This window comes from Pristis pectinata, chromosome 1 (genome assembly GCF_009764475.1).
Source record: "Pristis pectinata isolate sPriPec2 chromosome 1, sPriPec2.1.pri, whole genome shotgun sequence".
NCBI lineage: Eukaryota > Metazoa > Chordata > Chondrichthyes > Rhinopristiformes > Pristidae > Pristis > Pristis pectinata.
The window spans coordinates 1,696,030-1,721,036 of NC_067405.1; the positions used below are offsets into that span (position 1 = coordinate 1,696,030).

The window sequence follows — 25,007 nt, forward strand, 5'->3', positions numbered from 1 at the left end:
AAACCTTTTGCACTAAGCAGGTGCCAATCAATATTAGGGAAGTTGAAGTCTCCCATGACAACAACCCTGTTATTTTTGCACCTCTCCAAAGTCTGCCTCCTGATCTGCTCCTCAGCATCTCTGCTGCTACTGGGGGGGGGGGTCTGTCGAATACTCCCAATAAAGTGATCGCTCCCTTCCTGTTTTTAACTTCCACCCACACTGACTCAGTGGACGATCCCTCCAGGACATCCTCCCTTTCGACAGCTGTGACACTGTCCCTGATCAGCAAAGCCACTCCCCACCTTTTGCCTCCGTCCCTGTCCCTTTTGAAACATCTAAACCCCAGAATATCCAGCAGCCAATCCTGCCCTTGTGACAGCCAAGTCTCTAATGGCCACCAGGTCATAGTTCCATGTAGTTACCCACACTCTAAGTTCATCACACTTGTTCCTGATACTTCTCACATTAAAGTAGACACACTTCAGCCCATCCAACTGACTGCAATTTTGCCCTTTCAACTGCCTGTCCTTCCTCACAGTCTTTCCACACTCTGTATCTACTTGTACACTAAATGCACCAACCTCTGACCTATCACTCTGGTTCCCATCCCCCGGCAAACTAGTTTAAACCCTCCCCAACAGCTCTAGCAAACCTGCCCGCAAGAATATTGGTCCCCCTCCAGTTCAGGTGTAACCCGTCCCTTTTGTACAGGTTGTACCTTCCCCAGAAGAGATCCTAACGATCCACAAATCTGAAACCCTGTCCCCTGCACCAACTCCTCAGCCATGCATTCGTCTGCCAAATCATCCTATTCTTACCCTCAGTGGCACGTGGCACAGGCAGCAATCCAGAGATTACTGCCCGGGGTCCTGGTTTTCAGCTTCCTACCTAGTTCCCTATATTCCCTCTTCAGGACTTCATCGCTTTTCCTACCTATGTCATTGGTACCAATATGTACCACGACCTCTGGCTGCTCACCTTCCCCCTTCAGAATGCTGTGGACCTGATCCAAGATGTCCCTGACCCTGCCACCAGGGAGGCAACAAACCATCCGGGAGTCTCCTTCACGTCCACAGAACGTCCTGTCTGCCCCCCTTACTATGGAATCCTCTATCACTACCGCTCTCCTCTCCCCTTCTCTTCTGCACCACATGATCTGGCTTAGTGCCAGAGACCTGGTCACTGGGGCTTTCCTCTGGTAGGCTCCCCCCCCCAACAGTATCCAAAGCGGTATATCTGTTATTGAGGGCAACGGCCACGGGGGTGCTCTGCACTACCTGCCTATTCTCCGTCCTTCTCCTGACAGTCACCCAGCTACCTGCCTCCTGCAGCTTCGGAGCGACTGCCTCCTTGTAGATCTTATCTATGAACTCCTCGTTCTCCCGCAGGAGCCGAAGTTCATCCAGCTGCAGCGCCAGTTCCTTAACACGGTCTGTAAGGAGCTGCAGCTGGATGCACCTTGTACAGATTCCTTTTACTGCAAGAGGATTTGAGTACCAGAGGTGCTGTACTGCAATTATTTTGGGCGTCAGTGCGACTGGGGGAACATGGAGTACAGGTCTGGTCTCCCTACCTCAGGAAGTTCCTCCGGTTGATTCCTGGGTTGGGGGTGGGTAACTGAAGTCCCCCGGTCTCACCACCTGCGGTGTGTCCACGTTCCCGTGTCAGCCTGCAGATTGGTTCCTCCACTCCCTCGCTGTCTGCTGGCCCGTGTAATGTCCCCACTCGTCTACTTCCTCCCTTCTTGCTTCTAAACACCAACCGACGCAGTCTCCTGGGGATAGGCCCCCTCTCCAGCTCTGCTTCATCCTCACTCAGCACTGCCCTGCCACATCCTTTATTCCCTTCCCTATCTGTCCTGAACACACGGTATTCCGGAAGTGAAGTGCCGTCCCGTCCATCTCTGAGCCAGTGCTTCAGTTATCACCACCATGTCACATTCCCACATGGCTATCTGTACCCACCAGTCTTACCAGGCATTGCATAAATTTGTTCCAAACACAAAAGATGCATTTCACTGTGTGTTTTGATGTACATGTGGCTAATAAAGATATCTTATAAATGCATTCGAAATCCACTTTTGTATTTCTTGTACTCTTGGTCTGCTCATAAAACTTTACCACTTCCTTTCCTATTCTTACCAAACACGCCCCTTTCTTTGAACACTTCTTTCCCCTCAAGGAATGCTGGTGTCTATCCCACTAACAATTTAATTTAAACCTTTACAAACCACTCTCCTGATGGGCCCAAAGATACAGGCACGTTTACCCCTGCATCTCCAGACCCCCGAACAACTCGAGCCACTCAGCTATATTGTCTCTCCTAGTCCTTTTAAAAAAGAAGCATTTTCTGCCACAGTTGCTGGGTTCCTGGTGTAATATTGCAGCGTCTGCCACTGGGTGTAACTCTCCTGCACAGTAGAATAAAATGGGATTAGTATAGGACAACGTTAGTGGTGCTTGATGGTCCATAAGGTTGAAGAATTTCTCTGGATTGTCGGAGACTGAGGGGAGACCTGATAGAAGTGTATAAAATTATGAGTGGCATGAGTAGTGGGTGCTTGGAACGGGCTACCAGAGATGGTGGAAGCAGATACAGCAGCACAGTTTAAGAGGAATTTTGACAGGCACACAAACAGGCCGGGAATGGAGAGATATAGACCATGTGCGGGCAGATATGCAGTTTGAATTGGCATCATGGTGGTACAGACATGGTGGGCCGAAGGGCCTGTTCCGGTACTGACCATGATGCTTGGTTCCATGCTCTATAATGTTATTCACCCATACAGATCCAATATATCTGCCTCTTACCAATGAAGGCAAACAGCCATCTTAGAACATAGAACAGTACAACACAGGAACAGGCCCTTCGGCCCACGATGTTGTGTTAAACTAAATAAATTAGTAATGAAATACTCAACTAAACTAATCCTCTCTGCCTACACAATGCCCATGTCCCTCCATTCACTGCACATTCATGTATCTAACAGCCTCTTGAACGCCCCTATCGTACTGCCTCCACCCCCACCCCTGGCAGCACATTCCAAGCACCCACCACTCTCTGTGGAAAAAACTTGCCCCACACATCTCCTCTGAACTTACCCCCTCTCACCTCTGGTATTAGACATTTCAACCCTGGGGAAAAGATACGGCTGTCTACTCTATCTATGCCTCTCATAATCTTACAAACTTCTTTCTGGTCTCCCCACAGCCTTTGCCACTGCAGAGAAAACAACCCGAGTTTGTCCAACCTCTCCTCATAGCACATGCCCTCTAATCCGGGCAGCATCCTGGTGAACTTATCACGTGCTCCAGGTAACTTGTGCCCTGCTTGTGGTCTCTGTGACTGATAATAACATAGAACATAGAATATAGAATGTACAGCATAGAACAGTACAGCACTTGAACAGGCCCTTTGGCCCACAATGTTTGCACTGAACACGATGCTGACGACATTGAGGTCCCTCAGGCAGGGGTGTCCCCCACAAGGTGAGGAAATGTAAAATGGTGGGAATGTGGGAGATGGGTGGGTTGGTTCAGGTGAGGATGAGGCTGAAAGGGTGTGGGAAATGGCCAACACAAAAGGGACAAGAGTTCAGATGAACCCAGAACCTGACATTGGGAAGGATTTTCAGTGCCTCTGCATTACCGCTGGTTCGACATGCACACAATTCAAATGAGCAGAAACTCTGGCTCCCAACTAAGTTCAGATCGATTGACGCCACCGATGCCAACAATGGAGTTCGTTCACACACCTCTCCTCAAGTTCCAATGGCATGGGATTGGAGCCCAGTAGAGCAGGTACAGAGGTTTCCTGGGGTATTTATCAGTGGAATCTCTGACATCCAGCTCTCAAGGCTGTTTAGGGTCTAGCTACCCCCCCCCCCCCCCAACAGTTCTTTTAGACTCTAAAGGGATTCCAAAGGCAGCTGAAAAGAAGGTCCTGGAACAACAGGGGAACATGAGCCATGTGATGCAGATCTGCACAGTGACACAGATTACAACAATGGCTAAACTCCTGGCATCCTCCAGCCGATACCAATTAATATCCCAGTCCACACATCCCAGACACTGCGTGTAGCCCAGACAACAACAGCCTTGTATATGTCAGCACAATGAGAGGGAGGACATTGAGGTAAAGAAAAAGGGACGGAGAGGGAGACGGAGTGAGGCAGTGAGGGAGAGGGAGTCAGAGGCAGAGGAGAGGCTAACAGAGGCACAGTGACAGGGAGAGACGGAATAAGCAGCCACGGCACAGCGCAGGGAAAGAATGGCAGATAGAGAAGTGGGGTGAGGAAGGAGAAAGTGAGTGTGGCTACAGATGGCTGAGAGATTGCCAGGAGAAGGAGGGGAGAGGGAGAGAGATAGAGAGAGAGAGAGAGAGAGAGAGAGAGATAGAAAGAGATAGAGAGAGAAAGATAGATAGAGAGAGAGAGATAGAAAGAGATAGAGAGGGAGAGATAGAGAGAGAGAGAGAAAGAGAGAGAAAGAGATAGAAAGAAATGGAGAGAGAGAGATAGAAAGAGATAGAGAGAGAAAGATAGAGAGAGAGAGAGATAGAAAGAGATAGAGAGAGAAAGAGATGGAGAGAGAGAGATAGAGAGAGAGAGATAGAAAGAGATAGAGAGAGAGAGAGAGAGAGAGAGAGAGAAAGATAGAGAGAGAGAGAGATAGAAAGAGATAGAGAGGGAGAGATAGAGATAGAGAGAGATAGAAAGAGATAGAGAAGGAGAGAGAGGGAGAGAGAGAGAGGTGGGTGCAACATACCAGTTCTGTCAGCCTGCAGTCCAATGTGGAAAGTCTGGGCGATATATACAAGGGAAATGTTAAATCCAATCGACCCAAGAACACAGAGCTGTGCACAGACTCCCTTGTTAACAACCGTTCTTCCAGCTCCCCAGACTTCAATCCAAATGGTGAGCCAAGTTCAAGAAGACCTCTCCCTCTCACTATCCCACAGGCAGAATCTTTTCAACTGACCCTCCTGTAGAGGCAGATTCACACGGTGTCGATTTTTTTAATATAGAAAGTTCTCCGTTTAAATTGTCACAACAGAGGCTTTGGGCGTGGAGGGAACACGGTGGGTATGTGGACTTCAACAGGTCCCAGGAACCGTGTGTGCTCTGCACCTTCCTCTGCTCACTTCAGCAAGCACCGAGCTTGTTCATGGTCCAGTAATCCACTGATTAACTTTGCCCTAATTTCTGAAGTACACTGGTTGCCTTGTCTTCAACTCTCTACAGCTCTCCCGGTCAGAGCACTTCCTCACACATCACAGAGAGAGTGAGCGAGACAGAGAGAGAGAGAGAGAGAGAGAGCATGAGCGAGACAGAGTGAGCGAGAGACAGAGACAGAGAGAGAGAGATGCAGGGAGCAGAATAGCACTATGGGAAAGATACACACAGAATTCAAACACCACTAGATTGGATGGAAGGAATAGGTGGTCTGAGAGCCCAGGTCACTGATCCTTTGACTAAAGCCTGCTTTAAAATGACAATGAGCCTGGTGGGAAACCCCAGAACAGTTCCCTACACTGTCTTCCTGTTGCTTGGCACTGGCTGCTGCTTCTTGGGCTCAGCTTGGCAGCTCCTCGCTTCCATGGGCACGTTCAACTTGCCTCCCTGTACTTGGCAGAGGGAGCTCAGTGTAACTTCCAGCCAATTCTTTACAAGAGCCTGTCACCCTCTAGTGAGAAAAACAGGCAGATTATCCTGTACTCTGAGTTCCATAGAACCATAGAACAATACAGCACAATACAGGCCCTTCAGCCCACCATGTTGTGCTGCCCTTCAAACCACACCTAAGACTATCTAACCCCTTCCTCCCACATATCCATCTATCTTAAATTCCTCCATATGCTTATCTAACAATCTCTTGAACTTGTCCAATGTATCAGCCTCCACCACCACCCCAAGCAGCACATTCCATGCACCAACCATTCTCTCAGTGAAAAACCTCCCTCTGACATCTCCCTTGAACTTCCCACCCATTACCTTAAAGCCATGCCCTCTTGTTTTGAGCATTGGTGCCCTGGGAAAGAGGCGCTGGCTGTCCACTCTATCTTTTCCTCTCAATATCTTCTATATCTCTGTCATGTCTCCCCTCATCCTCCTTCTCTCCAATGAGAACAGCCCTAGCTCCTTTAGACTCTCCTCATAATCCATACTCTCTAATCCAGGCAGCATCCCGGTAAATCTCCTCTGCACCCTTTCCAACGCCTCCACATCCTTCCTCTAATGAGGCGACCAGAACTGGACACAGTACTCTAAGTGTGGCCTAACCAGAGTTTTGTAAAGCTGCATCATCACTTCGCGGCTCTTAAACTCGATCCCCCAACTTATGAAAGCTAACATCCCATAAGCTTTCTTAACTACCCTATCTACATGTGAGGCGACTTTCAGTGATCTGTGGATATGAACCCCCAGATCCCTCTGCTCCTCTACACTGCCCAGAATCCTGCCATTTACCTTGTACTCCGCCTTGGAGTTTGTCCTTCCAAAGTGTACCACCTCACACTTCTCCGGATTGAACTCCATCTGCCACTTGTCAGCCCAGCTCTGCATCCTATCAATATCCCTCTGCAAGCTTCAACATACCTCCACACTATCCACAACACCACCGATCTTTGTGTCATCTGCAAACTTGCTAACCCACCCTTCCACCCCCTCATCTAAGTCGTTAATAAATATCACAAAAAGAAGAGGTCCCAGAACCGATCCCTGTGGCTAGTCACAGCCCTCCAACCCGAATGCACTCTCTCCACCACAACCCTCTGCTTTCTACAAGCAAGCCAATTCTGAATCCACATGGCCAAGCCTCCCCGGATCCCTTGGCCTCTGACCTTTTGAAGAAGCCTACCATGCGGAACCTTGTCAAACGCCTTACTAAAGTAGACCACATCCACTGCACTACCCTCATCAATCTTCCTGGTCACCTCCTCAAAGAACCCTATCAGGCTTGTGAGGCAAGATCTTCCCTTCACAAAGCCATGCTGGCTGTCCCTAATCAGTCCATGATTCTCTAAATGATCATAGATCCTATCTCTTAGAACCCTTTCTAACAGCTTACCCACCACAGACGTAAGGCTCACGTCTGTAATTCCCTGGACTATACCTACTACCTTTCTTGAATAAGGGGACAACATTCGCCACCCTCCAATCCTCCGGTACCATCCCTGTGGACAACGAGGACTCAAAGATCCTAACCAATGGTTCAGCAATCTCCTCCCTCACCTCACAAAGCAGCCTGGGGAATATTCCGTCAGGCCCCGGGGACTTATCTGTCCTAATATTTTCTAACAGCTCCAACACATCCTCTCTCTTGATATCTACATATTCTAGAACATGACCCTCACCAACACTATCCTCAGCATCATCAAGACCCCTCTCCTTGGTGAATACTGAAGAGAAGTATTCATTGAGAACCTCACCCACTTCCACAGCTTCCAGGCACATCCTCCCACCTTTGTCTATAATCAGACCTACCTTTACTCTAGCCATCCTTCTGCTCTTTACGTACGAGAAAAAAGCCTTGGGATTCTCCTTAACCCTACTCGCCAAAGCCTTTTCATGTCCCCTTCTCGCTCTCCTCAGCTCTTTTTTAAGTTCCTTCCTTGCTACTCTATATTTCTCACGAGGCGTGTCCGATCCTTGCTGCTTACACCTTACGTATGCTGCCTTCTTCTTCCTAACTAGTTGTTCCACCTCTCTCGTCACCCATGGTTCCTTCACCCTGCCATTCCTTCTCTGCCTCACCGGGACAAATTTATCCCTAACATCCTGCGAAAGATCCCTGAACATTGACCACATCTCCATAGTACATTTCCCTTCAAAAATGTCACCCCAATTTACACTCCCAAGTTCTCGCCTTATAGCCTCATAATTCGCCTTTACCCAATTAAATATCTTCCCGTCCTCTTTGCTCCTCTCCTTGTCCATGACAATGCTAAAGGTTATGGAGCAATGGTCACTGTTCCCCAAATGCTCACCCACCGAGAGATCTGTCACCTGACCCGGTTCATTACCTAAAACTAGATCTAATATGGAATTCCCTCTAGTCGGCCTGTCAACATACTGTGACAGGAATCCGTCCTGGACACACTTAACAAACTGTACCCTGTCTAAACCTTTGGCACTAAGCAGGTGCCAATCAATATTTGGATAGTTGAAGTCTCCCATTATAATAAACCTGTTATTTTCGCATCTCTCCAAAAACTGCCTCCCAGTTTGTTCCTCAGTATCTCTACTGATACCGGGGGGCCTATAGAATACTCCCAGGAGGGGAACTGCCCCTTTCTTGTTCCGAACTTCCACCCATATTGACTCTAGAGAGGATCCTTCTACATTATCCACCCTTTCTGCAGCTGTAACAGTGTCCCTGACCAGTATCGCCACCCCTCCTCCTCTTCTTCCCCCCACCATCCCTTTTAAAACACTAAAAACCAGGAATATTCAATATCCATTCCTGCCCTGATGTCAGCCATGTCTCTGTAATAGCCACAATATTGCAGTCCCATGTACTTATCCAAGCCCTCAGTTCATCTCCCTTATTCCTGATGCTTCTTGCATTTAAGTAAATGCACTTTAGCCCATCCACCTTACTACTTTTATAGCCTGTACTTTGCTTCTCCTTCGTGAAAGCCTCTCTACCTGTCAGATCTGCCTTTTCCCCATCCCCTTCTTCCTCTGACCTACTCCTCCGGTTCCCTTCCCCCTCGCAATCTAGTTTAAACCCTCCTGAACCACCCTAGCAAACCTGGCTGAAAGGATATTGGCCCCCCTCAGGTACAAATGATCCAAAAACCTAAAACCCTCCCTCCTGCACCAACGTCTCAGCCACGCATTTATCTGCCATCTCCTCCTATTCCTACCTTCACTATCGCGTGGCACTGGCAGCAATCCCGAGATCGCTACCCTCGAGGTCCTGTTCTTCAGCCTTCTGCCTAGCTCCCTAAACTCACTTTTCAGGACCTCATCCCTCTTCCCACCTATGTTGTTGGTACCAACATGAACCATGACTTCTGGCTGTTATCCATCCCGCTCAAGAATCCTGTGGACCCGATCAGTGACATCCCGGACCCTGGCACCTGGGAGGCAACAAACCATCCGGGATTCATGCTCACTGCCACAGAACCTCCTGTCTGTTTCCCTGACTATCGAGTCCCCTATCACTACCGCCTCTCTGTACAGGTCCCACCTTCCCCTGCGCTTGGCTCCCCTGTTACTGCTCAGGCAAGCTGGGAAGTTTACTGTAAGACCTCTATCCCTCCCGATCCTACAGCTCCCTCAGAGGTGTACACCAGGCAGCCAGTCAAACAGCTGGAGAACTTTAGTTTACAACAGAGAAGAGTAAAGCGCAGGAACAGGCCCTTCAGCCCACAATGTCTGCACCCAATACGGTGCTGAATTAAACTCAATTTCCTCTGCCTGCCCACGATCCATATCCCTGCATATTCATGTGTCCAACAGTCTCCTAAATGCCACTATTGTATCTGCCTCCACCCCCCCACCCCCGGCAGCACATTCCAGGCACCCACCGCTCTCTGTGTAAAAACTTGCCCCACACATCTCCTTTAAACCTTCCCCCTCTCACCTTAAATGCATGTCCTCTAGTACTTGATATTTCTAACTTGGGAAAAAGATTCTGAACATCTACGCTATCTCTGCCTCTCATAATTTTATAAATCTCTATCAGGTCTCCCCTCAGCCTCCGACGCTCCAGAGAAAACAACCCAAGTTTGTCCAGCCTCTCCTTATAGCTCATACCCTCTAATCCAGGCAGCATCCTGGTGAACCTCTTCTGCACCCTCTCCAAAAGCCTCCACATCCTTCCTGTAACAGGGCAACCAGAACTGCACACAATGCTCCAAGTGTGTCTGAACCAAAGTTTAATACTGCTCTAATCTCAGGGTTCCCTCACTAGTGATGTGTTAGGTCTTTGGGTTAAACAGCTATTAAAAGCAGATGATCACTAGTTTGACAAGATCATCACATTTTAAGCATTATTAATTACTTATCATTTTTCCTGGCTCTTTAATTTTTCACAGGAACAAAATTAATTTGGGAATTCAAACCCCAGTTCCAGTTCCTGACAATCTTGACTCACCATCGACCGCAGCCACAATGGTTGGCAAGTACCAGCCCATGCTACTCACACTGATGTGCCTTCCAATGCCCCAATCCACCCCCGTCCCTCTGCTCATCATCCCCTCTGCTCCCACAGCCCCCTCCTCATCTCCCACTCTTCCTCCCCCCCCCCCCACCTCCCACCCACCCCTTGTTCCATACACACACCACCCTCAGGTCCTCAGGTCCCTTTAAGTCTTTCACCTCTCATCATAAACCTCTGCCCTCTAGTTTTTGGTTCCTCTTCCCTGAGAAAAAGACTGCTAACGTTCACCCAGTCTATACCCCTCATGATTTTATACACTTCTATAAGATCGTTCCTCAGTCTCCTATGTTACAAAGAATAAAAGTCCCAGCCTGCTCAACCTCTCCCTATAACTCAGGCTCTCGAGTCCTGGCAACATCCTCGTAAATCTTCTCTGCACTCTTTCCAGTTTAACCACGTCTTTCCCACCGCAGGGCGACCAGAATGTGGTTGCCTCGCTGTCTGCCACTGACTCTTCCCACTTCCTCCCCACCTCAGGTATAAACACACAGTCACTCAAACTGCCAATGCACGCACTATTCAAAGGTACACACACACACACACACACACACACACACACACACACACACACACACACGTGCACATATGCACGCACGCACACACATGCGCGCGCACACACACACACGCACACACACACATATGTGCACACGCGTACACACGCACACATGCACACACACGCGCGCACACACACACACACACAGCACCTCTCACACTCACGTGCACAGTCACACATACACAGAGGATCACAACACACAAACTCACACACAGCCTGCCTGATTTTAGACTCAGAGTTATAAGAACATAAGAAATAGGAGCAGGAGGAGGCCATACAGCCCGTCGAGCCTGCTCCGCCATTCAATAAGATCACGGCTGATCTGGCCGTGGACTCAGATCCACCGACCTGCCTTTTCCCCATAACCCTTAATTCCCCTACGATGCAAAAATCTATCTAAACTCTGTCTTAAGTATATTTAATGAGGTAGCCTCTACTGCTTTCCTGGGCAGAGAATTCCACAGATTCACTGCTCTCTGCGAAAAGCAGTTTCTCCTCATCTCCGTCCTAAATCTACTCCCCCGAATCTTGAGGCTATGTCCCCTGGTTCTAGTCTCACCTACCAGTGGAAACAACCTTCCTGCCTCTATCTTATCTGTCCTTTTGAGAATTTTACAGACTTCTATAAGATCCCTTCTCATTCTTCTGAATTCCAGCGAGTACCGTCCCAGGCGACTCAATCTCTCCTCAGAGGCTAACCCCGTCATCTCCAGAATCAACCTGGTGAACCTCCTCTGCACCACCTCCAAAGCCAGTATATCTTTCCTCAAGTAAGGAGACCAGAACTGCACACAGTACTTCAGGTGCGGCCTCACCAGTACCCTGTACAGCTGCAGCATAACCTCCCTGCTCTTACATTCAATCCCTCCAGCGGTGAAGGCCAACATTTCATTTGCCTTCTTGATAACCTGTTGCACCTGCAAAGCAACCTTTTATGATTCATGCACAAGCACTCCCAAGTCCCCCTGCACAACAGCATGCTGCAATCTTTCACCATTTAAATAACTATCTGAACTTCTATTTTGCCTTCCAAAGTGGATGACCTCGCATTTACCAACATTGTACTCCATCTGCCAGACCCTTGCCCACTCACTTAACCTGTCTATATCTCCCTGCAGACTCTCTGCACAATTTGCTTTCCCATTCAATTTAATGTCATTAACAAACTTAGATACGCTGCACTCGGTCCCCTCTTCCAAATCAGACCCGCAACAGTTCACGACAGCTCAGCTCGACCTTCAGTCCCCCAGGACTGCAAACTTTCAGGCATTTGAGGCTGCTCCGTTGAGAATGGGGGCAGGAATTCAGAGAGACAGTGAACTCTGTCCGGCTGTGTGAGGAGCCCTTGCCCCTTCCTCTGCCGGAACCAGGTTCCTGGGTGCTGGGACATTCTGCTACACTGCACTCCTCCCACAGCCCAGTGTCCGGAGTTTCTCAGCTCCCGATGGATCAGCACAGGCTCACCGGATCCCATGGAAACCCAGTCATGGCACAAACAACTCACAGAACTGGAGTGTTCGGGCCAATGTGTCAGTGAGTGGGTCAGAGTAAGGAGGGGAGGGGTGTCCGGGATAGGAAGGGGATGGGGCAGAGAAGGATATAGGAGCAGAGGAGGGGAGGGGGAAGGGGAGGAAAAGAGGGGGGACGGGGGGGGGGAAGAGAGGGGGAGAGAGTGGGAGGGGAGAGAAGGGGTGGCTCACATGGGTCCAACACTGGAAAGCGTCTACAAATGTTCATTACACCCTTCCTTTCCACGAGTCCCTGAAAACATAATATGTTCCCTACCGCTCCTCAATCTGTGGGACTCCCTCACACTGGGCCTCCTCTCCTCCCCTCCCTCAGACCCTCCTTCCTCTTGAATTTGCCCCATTCACAGAAACCCACGAGTTTCGCCGGGCTGCTGATTTACACTTCCCTCCACCCCTCTGCTCCTCGGACACCACAACCTTTCCCTCCGTGGCTGGGCATGTGGCTTGAAGCAATCCCTCTGCTGCCAACTGCAACAATAAATAGTAAAGTGGAATCCATTTATTCCGGGCTAAACAACCAATGGCCAGCATTCAAAAATAATAGTTTACACAGAGTATGAACACAGTACACAACTCATTTCCTGGATCAGTCAGGGGTGAAACTGCTCTCTGGCAGATTCACAAAATGAGCCTCTCACTCCTCTGATCCCTACGCCCTTCCAGACCCCTCTCACCCACTCCTGCCGCAGTGCCGAGAAGCCTTTCTCATACCCTGAGTTTATTGGTATGGAGGTTCACGTTGAGTGAACCCATTCAAACTGGGCTTTATACACTGGATAATCCATGGATATAAATCACAGAACCAGGCCATTCGGCCCAACTAGTCCATGCCAGCGATGATGCTCAGCTGGTGCCTCCTTCTCCTCACTTATCCGAGTGGCTCCACACACACTCTGTTCCCTTCCCCCTCATCCGCTGCTCCTCTGGGATTTCCTTTGGGATTGCTGATGACCTCTGGTGACAACATTCCCATAACTGGAAATATCCTCTCATCCAACCCCAGCATCGGTTCCATCAGGACATCCTCCAGGCTTTATCAAGAGAAGGGATTCCTCGTCGGTTTGCCTTCTCCTGAATGCACACCCTTGCACTTCTGGAATCAGCCTTGCCTCCTGCTCCCTTGCCTCGATCAAACACACCAGTACTCCAAGCACATGGCGACTTCAGCCCCATTCAACCTTGCAGTGTTCTCCCTAACACTGCACTTGGTCCGTCCACCAGGCCATTCAACCCATCGTCTACTCCACCATTCAATAAGATCATGGCTGATTTCCTACCTCAGCGCCCGCACTAATCCTATGTTCCTTGATTCATAGAACATAGAACACTACAGCACAGTACAGGCCCTTCGGCCCACAATGTTGTGCCAACATTTTATCCTGCTCTAAGGTCTATCTAACCCTTCCCTCCCACATAGCCCCCCATTTTTCTATCATTTATGTGTCTATCTAAGAGTCTCTTAAATGTGCCAAACGTATCTGCCCACAACCTCTGCCAGCAGTGCGTTCCACTCAATATCTAAGATTCGCTTAATATCTAAAAAATCCTTAATATTTAGACAGACGTTAAGCTGCAGCTTGCAGCCTGGCTCAGATCTCACTCAGGCCTGGGTGCTGAGCAGATAGGGACATTGCTCCCCCACCACACCTGGTTGACTGGTGTTACCGCATAGACTGTGGAACCCCCAGTCCAACATGCTGGGCTCTTTCCAGCAGGATCATTCATCATTCCCAACAGATAACTGTGCCTCTCTGGTTCATGGTTCTCTCAGAACTTCGGAACTACGGAACGATCTGTCCGGATGGAACGCAAACAAAGCTTTTCACCATACGTCGGTACATGTGACAATAATAACCCAATTATCAGCAGACCAGACAGTCCCAAACCCAGAGCCAAGGGCTGGCTCTTGATCTTGAAGGTAACCTCAATATTTAATATCAAATGGGAAATAATACACCCAATAGCCCTGCAAACAAGCTGCCAGGAGGAGATCACTGAGGGGGCTGAGTGGATGGAGTGAGACAGGACAATGGTAGATGCTTCTGCATGCTCTTCAAGGTGACTGGGATGAGGTGGGTGAAGGATGTGTACTCTGGGCATCGTCGGGTGTGGAACGTGCAGCTACCGTTAGAGGTGACTATGAGTGGTGAGCAAGATGGCAGGTATGGTCATAGCCTTACCTTCCTCCTCTCCACCCACTGGGCTACTGTCTCCCTCTGAGGAGATAAGAAGACAGTCAGTGAGGCGAGTAAACCCACAGAGTGCGGACCCACAGTATTGCTGCACCCCCAGGAACAGGACATGTCTCAACCCCTCGAACCCATTCCAATACTCAATCAGATCGCCGCTGATTTGGACCGTAACCTCTCTACTGATTTTGTCCCATGTCTGTCAAAGCACAGAAATATCAAACGTGGTCCTCAAATCCCCAATTAAGCCAAACTAATCCTCAGTCAGTTGGAAGAAGAGTACTTGAGGTTTCTCATTAACCCTGCGACAAGAAATGTTTTTGTCTTTGCTGCTTACTGGCCTGGTTTTAATAGGTTATCATCACTGGTTCTGGTGCAAGTGGTTTCTCTTCCTGTACTATGCAGAATAACTCAATAACTTATCAACAGTTTCTCAGGCAAACTTCAGTTTTTTAAAGTCAAACGATTATAGTTCTCTCATTTAAGCCCAGCATTATTCTATGTTTGATGACAAGCAGCCATTGAGATGTGGATGGGAAGGAGGTACCTTCGAAGATAGCAGGTGAGGACAGGTCAGCGACTGCCCAGGCCGTTCACAACCACACCCAACAACAAGGCAGCAGGCCCCATCCTCAACCTGTGGTGAAGACGGAGCAGTCGACACGATGGAGCCTCTGGGTGTCCGAGGCAGAGCACGGCTTCTGGCAACCACAGATCCCAGAGAACAGAACCACATCGGGAATTCAGGATTGGAAACAGACTCCTAGATCATCCTGAGGTCGAAGGAAAGCAGGAGAACGGAAGGAGCGTTGCACCGGCAGAGGGGCGGAACCAAGGGAGCACCTCACTGTGGGGGGGGCGGGGGTGCAGTACTGAGAGGGGGTCACACTGTGGGAGGGGCAGCACCGAGGGAGGGTCACACTGTGGGAGGGACGGTACTGAGGGAGCGTCACACTGTGAGATGTCCTGATTTTTGGAAAAAGCACTACATTAGATGAAAGCCTTCTGAGTCCTCTCAAGAAGCTGTAAGGAATCACACAGTCGGTCTGTGGAAAAAAGGAAGGGGACCCTGCAATACTTGTCTCTAACTAATGTTACCAGAGCAGTGAATCGGTGATTTCTGGGAAGGAGCTGTGCAGAACATGGCTGCCGTTGTTCTTACACAGCTGAAGAGACTAACCTCAACATTAGCCAACTGATCGCCAAACCTTTTAGAAATCCTGGTAATGGAAATCTCTCCAAAAGTGTCGCCCAACTGCATCTGGTTTTGTGAAGTCGCCCTGCCCTCCCCATGCAACACACAAAGCGCTGGAGGAACTCAGCGGGTCAGGCAGCAGCTATGGAGGGAAATGGGCAGTCGACGTTTTGGGTCGAGACCCTTCATCTGTTCAAAGGGTACTGACCCGAAACGTCGACTGTCCATTTCCTTCCACGGATGCTGCCTGACCCGCTGAGTTCACCCAGCAGCTTGTATGTTGCTCCAGATTCCGGCATCTGCAGTCTCCTGTGACCCCTCCCATCCCATGCCCACCCCTACATCCATCTCTGTTTTCCTTGTCACTGCCCTGGTAGCTTGGGAGGGTCTGGCCCAGAGCGGGTCCCGGAGGTTCACTGGTCTTACCTTGTCCCAGAGCCGCGGTCTGCAGCATGATGTCGGCGGGATTGTGAGGCTTCAGACCCAGGGCCGAGAGCGGGGTTTTGGCCAGGCCTGGCGGAGAACGAGCCACTGCAAAAACACAAGGTTATACCTCTCATTGAGTTGTTCATGGGACCTGGATGATGCTACAGTTATTGTCCATCCCTACCCACCCCTGACTGAGGTCCATGACATGGTAGGTCTCGAGTCACCTATGTACACAAAAGTCAGCATGGATTGCAGCAGGTAACTTGGGAGCTCAAGGAACGTTCAGCTTTATGCCAAGGGGTTTGCAGTTCAACTGGGGACGTTGACCGCCTGCTTTTCTCCACCAATGCTGCCTGGCCTGCTGAGTTCCTCCAGCATCATCGTGTTTTTAACTGGGATGTATTGATGCAGCTTTACAGGGTCTTTTGTCCCATTAGTTGCCAGGTACATTTTGTTTCAACTCCTCCCTCCCTCTGATCCCTGGATTACCTACAATTATTGGGAGATTTTTTATTATCTTCCACCATGAAGACAGATCCAAAATAATGATTTAGAATCTCTGCCATTTCCTGATTCCCCATCATTAATTCCCAGTCTCATCCTCCAATAGGACAACATTTACTATGGCTACTCGCTCCCTTTTATCAACCAACAGAAGCCCCAACAGGTCGTGTCCTTTCACCTGCTTGCCTGTGCGTGCACTGTCCCTCGGTAGAAGGATTTTAGTCATCTGTTGGTTTGTAAATATTTTTCAAACCCCTGGCCTACCATTAATCTTCACAACATTGTGTACCCCCCAGTACCACCCCTCCCACAGTGTGACCCTCCCCCAGTACCACCCCTCCCACAGTGTGACCCTCGCTCAGTACTGCCTCTCCAACAGTGAGATGCCCCCTCAGGTCCCTCCCCTCCCACAGAGTTGAGGAAGGGCTGCCTGGTGAGGTGAGGTGAGGCAGGGCTGCCTGGTGAGGTGAGGTGAGGTGAGTTGAGGCAAGGCTGCCTGGTGAGGTGAGGTGAGGCAGGGCTGCCTGGTGAGGTGAGGTGAGGTGAGTTGAGGCAAGGCTGCCTGGTGAGGTGAGGTGAGGCAGGGCTGCCTGGTGAGGTGAGGTGAGGTGAGGCAGGGCTACCTGGTGAGGTGAGGTGAGGCAGGGCTGCCTGGTGAGGTGAGGCAAGGCAGGGCTGCCTGGTGAGGTGAGGTGAGGCAGGGCTGCCTGGTGAGGTAAGGTGAGACAGGGCTGTCTGGTGAGGTGAGGTGAGGCAGGGCTGCCTGGTGAGGTGAGGTGAGGCAGGGCTACCTGGTGAGGTGAGGTGAGGTGAGGCAGGGCTGCCTGGTGAGGTGAGGCGAGGCAGGGCTGCCTGGTGAGGTGAGGCGAGGCAGCGCTGTCTGGTGAGGTGAGGCGAGGCAGGGCTGCCTGGTGAGGTGAGGCGAGGCAGGGCTGCCTGGTGAGGTGAGGCGAGGCAGGGCTGCCTGGTGAGGTGAGGCGAGGCAGGGCTGCCTGGTGAGGTGAGGCGAGGCAGGGCTGTCTGGTGAGGTGAGGCGAGGCAGGGCTACCTGGTGAGGTGAGGTGAGGCAGGGCTACCTGGTGAGGTGAGGTGAGGCAGGGCTGCCTGGTGAGGTGAGGTGAGGTGAGGTGAGGCAGGGCTACCTGGTGAGGTGAGGCGAGGCAGGGCTGCCTGGTGAGGTGAGGCGAGGCAGGGCTGCCTGGTGAGGCGAGGCCAGTTAGCTCATTCCCAAAAGCTGCATCTCCCACTCATCCCATAGCTTGCAGGGAGTTTGTTCAGAGCTGAGAGGATTGAGCTCATGCTCGGTGGGAGGACTCACCACTGCTGCTCGGACTCAGTGCTGCTCCTTCCAGCTCCTCAAATGCTTCCTTGTAGCTGTGCATGTTGGACTGGTGAAGACAAAAGAAAAGAATAGGTAAATATTGGCTCAGCAACCTGACAGTTTCCCAGGAACAGGAGAAGGCCATTCTTTCCCACACCCCTGCTGCTACAGGACGAGGACCCATTCATCCCCTTGAGTTAGTTGTGTCAGAAGAGAAAGAGGCCATCTGAATTTCCAATTTCTGGTGAGGTCTTTGACCTGAAATGCTACCTATTTCCCCTTCCACAGATGCTGACTGACCCACCGAGAATTTCCAGTATTTTCTGATTTTATTTCAAATCCATTTTTTTGTGTGAAACCAAATACATCTTTTCATTTTTAATGACCTGGCTCTAATTTTCAGTTAAAATTTGGAGCTTTGAGAAGACTTTAAACGGTTTTGAACTTTTAGAACACAGAACAGTACAGCACAGGAAGAGGCCGTTCGGCCCACAATGTCTGTGCTGAACATGACACCAAATTAAACTAAATCCCTTCTGCCTGCACATGAACCCTATCCCTCCATTTCCTGCATATTTATGTGTCTGTCTAACAGCCTCTTAAACCTCTCTATCGTATCTATCTCCACCCCCACCCCTGGCAGCCCATTCCAGGCACCCACCACTCTCTGTGTAAAAAACGCCCCGCACATCTCCTTTAAACTTTCCCCCTCTCACCTTAAACCTATGTTCTCTAGTATTTGACTTTTCTACCCTGGGAAAAAAATTCTCTCTGCTCTATCTATACTTGTCATAATTTTATAAGCCTCTATCAGGTCTCCCCTCAGCCTTCGACACTCCAGAGAAAACAACCCAAGTTTGTCCAACCTCTCCTTATAGCTTGTACCCTCTAATCCAGGCAGCATCCTGGTGAATCCCTTCTGCACCCTCTCCAAAGCCTCACATCCTTCCTGTAATGGGGCGACCAGAACTGCACACAACTGCAACCAGAATTGCAACCGAATCAAGAGAGGGGGTTTGTCAGGGGGATGCCTGGGGGAGCTTTAATTATGAGGGGAGGTTGGAAATGGTAGAAGTGTTCTCTTTAGGTTAAGAGTGTTCCAAGTTGTTAGGAGAAATGAGAAGGCACAGATTGAAGATGGGAGACCTGCTGGTGGTTGTTTGTGTGTATCTGATGCTCTGTGCCTGTGATGCTGCTGCAAGTAAGTTTTTCATTGCACCTGTGCACACATGGACTTGTGCAGATGACAATAAACTTGACTTTGGTTCGGTGGGGGGGATGATGGGCAATGAATGGGAATATTTCCACTCTGAGGGTTTGGAATGTTTAGGAATCCTGGTGGAAATTGATTCCATGAGTAAGGGAGTCAGTCAGGAACATGGGGAAAGGCACAATTATGGACAAAGGCAGGTTTGTGGAATTTAGCACAGCAGTTCGTTCAAAGAACTGGAATCAATAATGTGGGCTGAATGGTCTCCTGCTCTGCTGACATTGTGAAGTTAACACCACAAATTTTGCTCATTTGAGGGTAACAGTAAATGCCTCTCCGTCGAGCAGGTGCGGGATTTGAACCCATAACTGACTCCACATTACAAATTGCCGAAACATTCCTCATGCTCAGGCTGGCTTTGAGCAACAGCGCAGACACAATCAGGCAACCGCACTGCAGAGACTGGGATTATCCTCTTCCGAGTATAGAAGATTACGGAGCTTTAGCTGAGACATTCAAACTCAGGAGGGAGAAGGGTGGCGGGAGGGTCAGTGAGCACTGATTTAAAATAGAACATAGAACATAGAACAGTGCAGCATAATACAGGCCCTTCGGCCCATCACCCCCTCATCTAAGTCATTAATAAATATCACAAAAAGTAGAGGTCCCAGAACTGATCCCTGTGGGACACCACTAGTCACAACCCTCCAATCCGAATGCACTCCCTCCACCACAACCCTCTGCTTTCTACGAGCAAGCCAATTCTGAATCCACACAGCCAAGCTTCCCCGGATCCCTTGACCTCTGCCCTTCTGAAGAAGCCTACCATGCGGAACCTTGTCAAACGCCTTACTAAAATCCATGTAGACCACATCCACTGCACTACCCTCATCAATCTTCCTGGTCACCTCCTCAAAGAACCCTATCAGGCTTGTGAGGCAAGATCTTCCCTTCACAAAGCCATGCTGGCTGTCCCTAATCAGTCCATGATTCTCTAAATGCTCATAGATCCTATCTCTTAGAATCCTTTCTAGCAGCTTACCCACCACAGACGTAAGGCTCACTGGTCTGTAATTCCCTGGACTATCCCTACTACCTTTCTTGAATAAGGGGACAACATTCGCCACGCTCCAATCCTCCGGTACCATCCCCATGGACAACAAGGACTCAAAGATCCTAGCCAATGGTTCAGCAATCTCCTCCCTCACCTCACGAAGCAGCCTGGGGAATATTCCGTCAGGCCCCGGGGACTTATCTGTCCTAATATTTTCTAACAACTCCAACACATCCTCTCTCTTGATATCCACATACTCTAGAACATGACCCTCACCAACACTGTCCTCAGCATCATCAAGACCCCTCTCCTTGGTGAATACTGAAGAGAAGTATTCATTGAGAACTTCACCCACTTCCACAGCTTCCAGGCACATCCTCCCACCTTTGTCTTTAATCGGACCTACCTTTACTCTAGCCATCCTTCTGCTCTTCACATACAAGTAAAAAGCCTTGGGATTCTCCTTAACCCTACTCGCCAAAGCCTTTACATGTCCCCTTCTTGCTCTCTTCAGCTCCTTCTTAAGTTCCTTCCTTGCTACTCTATATTTCTCACGAGCCCTATCTGATCCTTGCTGCTTACACCTTATGTATGCTGCCTTCTTCTTCCGAACTAGTTGTTCCACCTCTCTTGTCAACCATGGTTCCTTCACCCTACCATTCCTTCTCTGCCTCACTGGGACAACTTTTTTTTAAGGAGATCCCTGAACATTGACCACATCTCCACAGTACATTTCCCTTCAAAAATGTCATCCCAATTTACACTCTCAAGTTCTCGCCTTATAGCCTCATAATTCGCCTTTACCCAATTAAATATCTTCCCGTCCTCTTTGCTCCTCTCCCTGTCCATGACAATGTTAAAGGTTATGGAGCAATGGTCACTGTCCCCCAAATGCTCACCCACCAAGAGATCTGTCACCTGACCCGGTTCATTACCTAAAACTAGATCTAATATGGCATTCCCTCTAGTCGGCCTGTCAACATACTGTGACAGGAATCCGTCCTGGACACACTTAACAAACTCTGCCCCATCTAAACCTTTGGCACTAAGCAGGTGCCAATCAATATTTGGGAAGTTGAAGTCTCTCACAATAACAACCCTGTTATTTTTGCATCTTTCCAAAATCTGCCTCCCAACCTGCTCCTCAGTATCCCTGCTGCTACTGGGTTTAAGGTAACATCAATGGGGTTTTAGGTGAAGTAACAACACTTTGATGAGAGACATGCACTGGTGTGGTACACCTGACTTACTGATACCCCCGACATACGAACAAGCTCCCAGAATACTATTAAATTCAAAAGCCCCGTGTATGTATCCTTGTCATTCCTGTGAACTGAAGAACTGGTTTTCCCTCTCGCTCTCTCTCGCTCTCTCTCCAATTTTAGGAATTGTTCTCTCTTATCCGTCTGATGTGCTTTTGACACCATTTTTGTGAATTTTCCAACTTATGGACAAAATCAACTTATGGATGTCGGTAAAAACGGAACCCGTTCCTTACACGGGGACGTCAGTATATGGACTGCCGAGAGGCATGTATAAGGTGGCAGTGAGACTGCAGGCCTGGGGTGGAGGAGATGCAAAGACATAGACAGTGAGTTGGCAAAGTGACAGAGCAGTGTTCAATGGGGTCAGTACTGGGACCACTGCTTTTATAATACATGTTAATGACTCGGGAGCACAAGACACAGCTCCCTAATTGGCAGGTGACACAGAACCTGGAGCTGCAGTGAGCTGTGGGGGGACAGTGACAGTTGTCAGGGAGATGTGGACGGGCCGGGGAATGGGCACAGAGGTGGCAGATGCAGTTTAGTGCAGAGAAATGTGGGGTGTTACAGTTCGGTAGGAAGAACACGAAGAGACGATGTAAACCCGAGCGCACAACTCTGACAGGGTCCAGGAACAGAGAGATTTGGGTGGTGGGGGGCGCGGGTGGATGCAGAGCTCATTGAAAGTGATGGGGCAGGTGGGGGCAGTGGGTCGAAAGGCCCTGGGATCCCGGGCTTTAGAAACAGGCACAGATGACAGGAGCGAGGAGGTCACGGTGAACCTTTGTAAACATTAGCTCTGTCACAGCTGGAGGGGTGTGCCTGGTTGTGGGTCAGCTGGAGGGATGTCCAGTTGTAGGTCGCTGCTGGAGGGGTGTGTCCAGTAGTGAGCCACAGCTGGAGTGATGTCCAGTTGCAGGCCACAGCTGGAGGCTCAATGGGCCAAATGTCTGACTCTGTAACTCACTGACCACACTCCCCGCTGAGATGTCCACCTGACCTTGTGTGTGCTGGTGAGGGTTTCTCCCACTCCTTAGTGGCAGGACCCTCAGGAGCAGTTGTGGTGCAAGTCCACAGTTCCCTGAAAGTGGCCACGCAAGTAGATATGGCAGTAAAGAAAGCGTACAGCATTCTTGCCTTCATCGGTTGAGTATAAATGTCAGGAAGTCACGTTGCAGCTGTATAAAGCTTTGGTTCATCTGCACTTGGAGCATTGTGTGCAGTTCTGGTCGCCCTGTTACAGAAGGATGCAGAGGCTTTGGAGAGGGTGCAGAAGAGGCTCACCAGGATGCTGCCTGGATTAGAGGGCATGTGATAGAAGGTAGGACAAACTTGGGTTGTTTTCTCTGGAGCAGCAGAGGCTGAGGGGAGACCTGGTAGAGGTTTATAAAATTCTGAGAGTTTTGAGAGCAGATGTTGGGTCAAGGTTTTTACACAGAGAGCGGTGGGTGCTTGGAACCACTGCCAGGGGTGGGGGTGGAGGCAGATACGACAGTGGTGCTTAAGAGGCTGTAGGACACATGAACACAAATGGAGACATGAAGGGAAAGGAGGGACGTGGATCATGTGCAGGCAGGTGGGATTAGTTTAATTTTGCATCATGTCTGGCACAGACATTGTGGGCCAAAGGGCCTGTTCCTGTGTTGTCCTGTGTTCCTGTTCACTGCTGCTGGGATTGAGTGGGGTTGGAGTGGTGGTGGAATCATAGAACAGAAACATCTCTGGGAGAACCTGCCTTAGACAAACCCAATGCCCCCAACCCAGGCATCACCAGGTTCCGTGCCGGGAGGCTACAGATCCGGGAGTGCATGACACGGGAGAACCAGATACCCCCGGCGCAGTCTCACCTCCTTGGGCCATCCCCCGGGATTGGCAGCGATGGAGCTGGCCAGCTCCGGCGAGACACAGCGGACAGGCGAGCGCACGGGGGGACTGCAGGAGGTGTCGCTGCCGTTCTCATATTGGCCCTCGCTGGTGGTCCGTCTCCTCGAACTCGGGCCTGTCTCCACTGGGCTCATGGCCCGCGATCTCACTCCTGGTGGGGAGAAGAACAGGCAGGTTAGATACCTCACCTCCCTCACATCACAGCCCCTCGCATCACTGATCCACTCCATTGCTGACCCTCGCATCACTGACCCACCCCATCGCTGACCCTCGCATTACTGACCCTCACACTGTGGATCCTCTCTCCCTCTGTCGCTCACTCTGCGGGATCCTTGCCCCTCTCCGTTCCTCAAACTGAGGGACCTCCTCTGTCTCCCATCTGTCTCTGTGGTGGTGAGTCTACACACCCGAAGGCCCCTCAGGTCCCACTCAGTTTTTTAGGTATTTTTTAGTTCCAAGTGCCGATGAAGTGAGCAAAGCCCATTGTTCCCATCACTGATGTGACTAGAACCAGGGGACTAGGTTCACTGTCCTGGGTAGGACGTATGGAAGGGATGTGAGGAAGGACCGTTTACGGCGAGCAGTGATCGCCTGGAGGAAGGTGGAACGGAGGCAATCAACGATTCCCAAAGTGAACTGTGTCACTAATGGAAACAATTCACAGGACTGCAGGAACAGAGAGAGGGACTGAGGCTACCTGGATGGACCTTTGATAAGGCAGCACTGACTCAAGGGGCTGATTAGCCCCTTCTGTCCCAGTGACTCAGTAGATACAAGGAGAGGTTGGACAAACTTGGGTTGTTTTCTCTGGAGCGTCAAGAGACTCAGGGGAGACCTGATAGAAGTTTATAAAATTATGAGAAGCATAGATAGGGGAGAGAGTCAGAGTCTGTTTCCCAGGGTAGAAATGTCAAGTACTTCATAGAACAGTACAGTACAATACAGGCCCTTCAGCCCACAATGTTGTGCCGAACTTTAAACCTTGCCTAAGACTGTCTAACCCCTTCCTCCCACATATCCCTCTATTTTAAATTCCTCCATGTGCTTATCTAGCAATCTCTTGAATCTGACCAAAGTACCTGCCTCCACCACCACCCCAGGCAGCGCATTCCATCCCCAACCACTCTCTGGGTAAAAAACCTTCCTCTGATATCGCCCTTGAACTTCCCACCCATTACTTTAAAGCCATGCCCTCTTGTATTGAGCATTGGTGCCCTGGGAAAGAGGTGCTGGCTGTCCACTCTATCTATTCCTCTTAATATTTTGTGCACCTCTATCATGTCTCCTCTCATCCTCCTTCTCTCCAAAGAGTAAAGCCCTAGCTCCCTTAGTCTCTCCTCATAATGTATGCTCTCTAAACCAGGCAGCATCCTGGTAAATCTCCTCTGCACCCTTTCCAACACCTCCACATCCTTCTTATAATGAGGTGCCCAGAACTGGACACAGTAATCTAAGTGTGGTCTAACCAGAGTTTTGTAAAGCTGCATCATTACCTTGCGGCTCTTAAACTCGATCCCTCGACTTATGAAAGCTAATACCCCATAAGCTTTCTTAACTACCCTATCCACCTGTGTGGCAACTTTCAGTGATCTGTGGATATGAACCCCCAGATCCCTCTGCTCCTCTACACTGCCCAGAATCCTGCCATTAACTTTGTATACTTGAGGGCAGAGGTTTAAGGTAAGGGGGGAAAGTTTAAAGGAGATGTACGGGCTAAGTTTTT

At 49.9% G+C, this 25,007-nt stretch overlaps 1 protein-coding gene across 8 annotated transcripts in view; it reads right to left on the reverse strand.

Annotated features, from left to right (window-relative positions):
* The window catches only part of tns1b (tensin 1b), a 290,940-nt gene that overhangs the window by 41,824 nt on the left and 224,109 nt on the right, over positions 1 to 25,007 (reverse strand). For all 8 annotated transcript variants that reach the window (XM_052014032.1, XM_052014038.1, XM_052014015.1 and 5 more), the window contains 3 exons: positions 23,248 to 23,435; positions 17,869 to 17,938; positions 16,044 to 16,148 (listed from right to left, as the gene is read on the reverse strand). In XM_052014032.1, coding sequence (XP_051869992.1) covers positions 16,044 to 16,148; positions 17,869 to 17,938; positions 23,248 to 23,435 — 363 coding nt within the window. The remainder of the gene's footprint in view (positions 1 to 16,043; positions 16,149 to 17,868; positions 17,939 to 23,247; positions 23,436 to 25,007) is intronic.